This window comes from Atta colombica, unplaced genomic scaffold (genome assembly GCF_001594045.1).
Source record: "Atta colombica isolate Treedump-2 unplaced genomic scaffold, Acol1.0 scaffold126, whole genome shotgun sequence".
Classification (NCBI taxonomy): domain Eukaryota; kingdom Metazoa; phylum Arthropoda; class Insecta; order Hymenoptera; family Formicidae; genus Atta; species Atta colombica.
The window spans coordinates 6,527,253-6,535,228 of record NW_017259213.1 but is presented as its reverse complement, the minus strand read 5'-3'; the positions used below and the strand labels follow the sequence as shown (position 1 = coordinate 6,535,228).

The window sequence follows — 7,976 nt, the reverse complement described above, 5'->3', positions numbered from 1 at the left end:
TTCTGAATTTCTCTAATGTACAGCGCATATTTTATCTGTGAAAGATTAATTAACAAAACATATACATTAAATGTATGTATATATATATATATATGTATGTATATATTATGTATTGACATATCTATCTTCGCTTTGATTGCTTGCGATTAGATTTTCACGTTTAATCTCGTTATCATTACACGACGACGTAGCGGGAATTTTCTCTTCGTTTCATCGAGATTGAAATATAACACAATTTTCTGTTGAGAAAAAGCGATCGCCTTGCCATGATTATGAACAAACAAATTATAATTCAATATCTTAATTAATGAATGGACGTGTCTCTCTCTCTCTCGAACGAGAGTCGTCTGCAAATCTAAAATCACCTACATACCTACATTTTACAGTGAAAGTATTACTTATCGCCATGTTTGAGCATTTGATAATGCGTGAGACGATTAAAATAGAACATCAAGCCCTCATTAAAATACACTTGCTAGCGTAAGTAGAGTGGGCTCATCGGGCCATATTATAATACCAAATGGCCCAATTTGGCAAAGGTAATGGCTCAACAAATTTTCAATCTCTACTTAAAAGCGTAATTTACAACAGAAAATGTCTTTATTTGACGATTACTTTGGCATCATCAAACTGTAAAGCTATAATTTTCTGTCGATGTATGATATCACAAGATTAAAATTCTTAAGATTTCGATCTCTTCTGATAATTTAATGTATTTTCAATCGTTATCTCTTTGATCAAGAATGCGTGAACCAAAATGCCTGCAAAATGATGCTTATCACAAATAGTAGTTTCACAATATTCAATAAAATAGTAAAGATTCTTTATCCTAAAGATGGTTTTCCTTTTCACGCTACAAAATAAGAGGCAAAATTTTTCTTATCATCACGTTTTGCGTCGTATTGTTATTGTATAAGAATTACTCTGTCACTGTTCCTTTTTTCCTTTTTTTGATTGCAGGCGACCGTATCACCAGCGTGAAAATCAGTTTTCGCAACATGGTATACGAGGATGCATTGACGATCTTGAGCTACGCCTCACCGTACGACGTAGAGTTGGAAGTGGAGAGCGGTGGTAGCGGTTCTAAGCCGACGACGTTGCTGAAGAAGAGCGTAGGTCCGACTCCAACGAGGATCTGCCATCCTCTTTACAGGAGCCAGTCAATCCCGGAGCTGTCGCGAGGTCATAAAAACGTCGCGAAACGACTTTTCATAGCCGATCCGAACGAATCCGTGGGTTCCAATTATTCTACGATGAATTCCACTCTAAAGTCTTCGAAATCGACACCCGGTAGCGGGCAGAGTCTCGAAAGGCATCACGATGAGGCGAAGAACAATCATCATCACAAGTTTGGCATCAAAGTGCTGCCAGCATTAGATGGCACCGTGCATCGTATTGAGAATCAGAATGAGCACAATACAAACCTGGAGAGAAGGCATTCGCGAAAGATGGACGCGGAAAAGCTGCTGACGAATAGGCAATCCGGGACTTTGAGTGACACTGATGAGAAGAAATTCTGCAATGAGCGTCTTCAGCAACGCGCAGATGATGTCTCAGTAAAAATTACTGACGACGTTCACAGCATCGACGTACCAGACAAAGGCAGCAAGAATGCTGTCGGAGGACTTAACATACCGTCAGAGGTACCGACGGAAGTGCACAACGCTGCTATGGCTGCTCGCAGAAATCGAAAGAGCAGTTCTGAGCCCTTGAATATGCAAAAAATCAGCTCGTCTGATTCCGACAGTGCCAAGAGTCCTCAGAAAAATAAGCGGAAAGCACCAGCGCCGCCGAAGAATACCAACGAAATCACGATGCTATCAGCAAAGAAAGATGCCATAGACACTATCGATAGTATCGCTGATTACTCGGAGTCATTGTGTGATTATGTAAACAAAGCGCGTGAAAATACGAATGCAGATGCCCGAAGACATCGTCTGGAAAATCAACCGATAAACAGACGAAATTCTGAGTCAGACACTGATAACGAAATGCAGAACAGCTTTACAATTGAATTGAATTCGGCAGATATCACAATTCATCGCACGCCCGTGCCAGAGGCAGATGACGATGAGGATGACATGTATAGGAAAGCAGCCAGTCTGGGCGACCTGTCCAAATATGAGAACAAGACCGCGACAACCTTGGAGAGGGCACAGAGTCTTGATATGAGCGCTGACACCGGGGCGAAGAAGCGCAAAGCACCGTTGCCGCCTGAAGATATCAATGAATCCACAGAAGATCTTACGAAGCTTGATCAGATTGACACGTTTGATCGACGGAAGCTAAAGAAATCGAATGAGTGGGGTACTTTGGAGGACGTATTTTGGGGCGAAGCTGCCACCGAAACGGAAGAGAAAGCGCATGAAAAAGTACGTACGAGAAAGAAGAGTAACGGCACTTTAGAGCGCTCCAAATCTGCTGTGGAAATTAAAATGAAAGAGGATGTCACTGCAATGGCGACGGCGGACGACATGTCTGAGCAGAAGAAGCCCAACAATGATTCAGATCAAGAGATCACCAACATCGAATTATATAACCTGCCGTTGAGCAAACAATTGATCGAAGAGTTTATTCGCACTGAACGAATGTTCAATCCAGATGAAGATAATTCTCTGGCCAGAATCGTGAATGATGGCCAGGTGGTGAAAAGTCCGACTCCAAGAGAAGTGGAACTCGATTTTCAATTGGCTGGCGAGAAACGATCCTCCGAAGAGAATAAGCATGAAACCGGAAATGAACCGGATAATAATCCTATGTCGGAGAAGTCGGAAGATTTCAGTCGCGCCTTGCGCTACTTTGAGTTGCACGCGAATAGCTCACAGACTTCCCCAGAGCCAACAATAAAGATCAACCTGATGCAGCTGGACGAGTGGAAGGAAGAAAAAGCATCCATTAATGATGCTTCACTTTATATCGGTAGACAAGCAGTTGTAGAAGAACCTATCTTAAAAGTAACTGTAGATACGGGGTGTCGCGGTTGTGAGGATAGGTGCGGCCAACACAACGCTGACTGCAAACGTGAGAAGTACGCTGATAGACAACATCGCGTGATAGTGCGATCGTTCTTAGATGACAAGATGGGCTCAAAAGAAAGTGCGGAAAGAGAAACAGAACGGACATCTACACCGACTCATCTGCGAGTACACGCGTCCAAGTCGGAATCATCGGTCAGACTCGACAAATCTCAGGACAAGGATGAGAACGCAGAGGGTAAGAATGGCGGTACCTTTTCTACGTTCCACGCACATCGGACAAAGTTCGAACAGCGGAATTCCGATAGCCAGCAATGCGACAGGTACTCGCCGATCAAAACAAAATCGCCGATCGATACTACGTTCACTGATACGCACTTTGCCAAACGTATTGTTAATGTCTCCAACCATGATGATGAAGAAGAAGAGGATGAATACGAGTTCGGCACGAACATAACAGCGAATAACAAGAGCCTATCCTCGCCTAAAGAAGATCATCATAATATCAGCAGCGTTAGCGTATCAAGTGGCGAGAATAGTGAGGATAGCGGTTTGGTCCGAGAGTCGATGGACTACAGCAATCCGCAGGACACGGAAAGTCATCCATCTTTGCCTGATACGCCAAACGCTGCTCAAAAGATGACCTACATCACAGAGATCAAGGTGTCATCCAATAGGGAAGGCGTTCGCGAGACTGACAATGAGAACGAAGAAATAACAACAGGAACTAACGGCGAATCGCGGAAATCAGCGCGACACGAGATCAAGGTGACGTCGAACGGCAAGCCTACGTCCGGCAAGAAACCACCGGTACCGCCAAGGCGATCAGATATCACGAGAAGCCCAAAGGAAGATCGAATGGACAAGCAGATTGTCTATGTATCCGAATACAAGTCCGCAGCGGGCAAGGGAGCCCAGATCTTGGATGCGCATCCAGGATCGGAAATCAAACAGTCAGAGAACAAGAAGTTCGAACACTGGATCTTCAGGTCTGACAAAGAGCAGAATCGCTGGAAACCAGGTTCTGGCCAACCACAGTCCGTGACGAACATCATGCTCTCATCCAGGGATGATACGAATTAAAATGTTCGCGACTTAACGCGAACAGTAATCAGTAATTGTGTATTATTCAGCTTAAGAGAAACATTTTATTTTAAAAAGATTTCTTCGTGCGAAGTTTCTTTGTGAAGGCGAGGAATGATTGTAGCATTTAATAAAAAAGCGATTGTATATTACATTAAATCAAGATTGTATGAATGTTATACCAAGAACTTTGAGATAATGTCCTTTCTAAGATAATTGATTCGAGCAGATTTCGAAAACAAACAAGACTAAGTGTTGTAACAATAATCTTAAAATGAATATTTTTACATATAATATCAATTTTTTAAATTATTTTTCTAGCTCTTTTTTGACATTTGGCTCCATTTTCATTTCCAGTCTTCAATTCAATTTAACCTCAATAAATGATCCATAAAAAGCGAATATCTATAAGTCTAAAAGGAGAAAATATAATTAACTTTATGTCACGTATGTGTTGATGCATTTCTTTAAGTGATACGTACTTCATAACTTATAAAATACATACACTGTACATCTAGAAAAATTAATGGTTTTACTGAGAAGTTTTATCCTTCAGATGGAGAAATATCTTTGTCTGAAATGCGAATATATATGTAAGATATTAAAACTTATAGTCACAATTTTTTTAGAAACTTTGTATGTTGTTTCTCTGATTCTTATCGATTTGCGTTTAATTTGTTTTCTAATTTTCTATATGTAATTTATTTAGTATCTTAGAATACAAATATCGATATTTTTTATGTATCAATATAAATGTGCGCCGAAATTTAAATAATAAGGTTGCTCCATATATATTTATGTCATATTTATACAGATCACTTGGAAACTCATGCACTTTAGCGTGAATCCTGATGTTTTGAAATTAATTTTAGCAAAAATAGTGCAAAGGATTAATTGAAAAGACATCCATTATGCCAATAATAAATACGAGATGTATCATACAAGATAATCAGTAAAGTGCTGAGAAACTACGTGCCATAAAGAGTAATTATGTAATTAAAAGAAATTACTTGAGGTAGAATTGAACTGCAAATGTAAGATTTACAGATTTACTGTTTATGTCCGATTTATTGTCATACGAATAAAAAAATAGCGATAAACGTGATAAATATGCATACTTTTTCCCTAATAATTGTGTCGTACATAAATGTAAGGCCAGTGTTTTAATGTGACAGCTAGCAGCAAACTTAGCGCATTTTATAAAAGATCATGCATTTTTCACTAATTTTTATTCTTTCTAATCAAAATAATTTTTAATATCATTACAATTTGTGCTTACAGAATATAATGAGATAGATATAATGAGAAAATACGTAATTCTAAAAACTGGCAATAATTTTGTATATATTTTATGTATACTTAATAGTCTTCTCTTCTTTTATTTTTTAATTGTGCATACTTTGTCACACATTAATGCTAAATGTGATTTTTCTAAGTTGAATCACTTTTATATTGTGCATATATCAAATGATTCAAAATGAGATAGTCACATTTAATGCCAAATGTATAGTGAAAACGCAGTATTTTTTCAATTCTTAAAAATATTTCCAGAAGAGAAGATTAAAAATCACCAATTTTATTTTTATCTTAATGTTTGCAGTCTGATGAATATTTTATTTTAAATAAAAGTATCTTATATGTCCTATACGTTTATTATGAAATACAAATAATTTCATAGACAAGACATTTGTAATCAAATAATATACCGTGTAACAATAGATCGCGTAGCATGTAAGCGAAATAATGTGTAAATCTAGGACTTTGTAATAACTTTGTTTATTAATGTACTAACATTTGCGTAGCTATAATCATAATTTTACGTCTAATTATTTACGCGTATTATCGTCCGTTAATATCGTCCTTGTGAAATACAAAGTAAATGCTAATTAATAAAATATTTCGCATAATTGTATTATTCTTTTCAAATGTCAATGTTCAAACAAATATTGGATACTTTGAAAATCTTAATTTCAATAGTTTATGTAAAAAAGAGCGTTTTTTTTGTTATGTAATTAGAATATTTGTTTGATATCACATCTTTTTTTGTTCGATATTCTCCGAAAAGACAATAGAAATTCTAAAATATATTAGATTTACTATAACGCGCAATTGACATTGAAGATACAAATGTTTCACTGTATGCGAATCTAGTACTATCGTATTAGAAATGTTATTGTTAACTGATGCAAGTTAGTCGTTCATCGAGTCTTTCTGTGTACTTTAAATATAATTATGTAATATAATTTATTTCAAGATTAACATGTTGGTAACATATGCTATTGTCTATAATTTGTTAGTAACAAATGTATAAAGTTTTAATGAATAAAAGTGTATATTTTTAGACATACCAATATTGTAAAAATATATTTTTTTATGTGATAGATTCTTGTAAAGAGATAAGGATTGGTTTTGTTCCTTACGATTATATCGCGCTTTTAGAATACTTCGCATCATGTTAAAAATATATAAACCTCATAATTTAATCAAATCTAATAGGTAGAGAAGACCGGAGCTAAGTATGAACACTTTTTTTTCAATTGTAATTTTCAATTAAAAAAAAAAACGATTTTAGTTAAATGATTATTATCGTTTTATAGAATGATGAATCATAGTATCCGACGAGATACTATATTAAAAACTGTCAATCCTGGGTAAATTTTTGATATAAAAAGGACCCCAAGAGATAATTGAAGAACACAGACATTATCGACAATTGATCAATCAATTTGCTATTATTAATATAAATTGATTAATACATTATTAAATTCATGATTTTTTTATTACATAAATGCTCCATAAATAAATATGCATACTTGTAAAGCTATAATATGTTTCAAAAATAAATATACATACTTGTAAAGTTATCCAATAAACGAGAATGAATTAAAATGGATTAAAATTTTTTCAATCCAAATGCATATTTTAATTTTCGCAATAGCGAAAATTTTTTTTTGGATTTAATTGGATCCAATTGGATTCAATTAGATTCAACTAGATGCAATTGGATTGAAAAACTACATTTCCTATTCAAAATTTTGAATTGAACAGTATTCACAATGTGTTGTGTGTGTATAGAAAAGCTAATATTATTTTTAGATTGAAAGGCATAGATATGCTCCATGCAATTCCTAAATAAATGAATAAAAATGCATTCAGGATTGAAAAACATTCATTTTTAACATTCGTGAATCAATATTTCTGAAAATCTGAATCCATTTCAATTCATTTCAATCCATTTTCGTTTGCTGAGTATATATTACCAAAAAATTACAATTTTTTTCTCTGCAGTTATCATCCCTCTATTGATAATCAAACCTTGATTTGATTGATGAATCAAACACTAAAAATCACAATTTTAAAGAAAAATTGAGTATTATTGATTTTTAAATGCATATACACCGATTAACACGTCTACAAAACTAATAAATCATAAAATTAGTACAATAATATCAGTTTTTACTTTTAGTCAATCTTCAATCTTAATAAGGACTGCAAATTCCCGTAAGGATATCGGTTTTTAATAATGTTATACTCGTCAGTAGTTACATCTTATTTTGCATCGTGAATATAACGCGACATCTAAATTAATCAAACTTTGTTGATAAAGAAGACACATATATGTAAGATATCATTTAAAATATAAATTGGGAACTCATAAGATATATTTTTGCTACTCAAAATTCAAATGACAGTTTAGCTGGAATTTGCTTAGCAAATCCCGAGGCTCTATTCTGTAATTTTTATATAATGTAATTTTTATCGTTGCGCAGTTTTTTTTTATCATAAAAATATAAAATCTGTATGACACTATCGTTAAGAGTATCAGTAGAATAAACCGAACAAAATAAGTCGATCTCCTCTAATTTACACCGAATAGTTTCGTTGGTAAAAAGAAATTGATAGAGCAGTTTTACAGCT

At 35.0% G+C, this 7,976-nt stretch overlaps 1 protein-coding gene across 1 annotated transcript in view; it reads left to right on the top strand.

The window, feature by feature from the left end:
- LOC108684162 overlaps nucleotides 1-4,299 on the top strand; it is a 36,743-nt gene extending 32,444 nt beyond the window's left edge. The window contains exon 4 of the mRNA XM_018188295.1: nucleotides 961-4,299. Within this exon, the coding sequence (XP_018043784.1) occupies nucleotides 961-4,058 (3,098 nt within the window). The 3' untranslated portion in view covers nucleotides 4,059-4,299. The remainder of the gene's footprint in view (nucleotides 1-960) is intronic.
- Nucleotides 4,300-7,976: the final 3,677 nt, after the last annotated feature.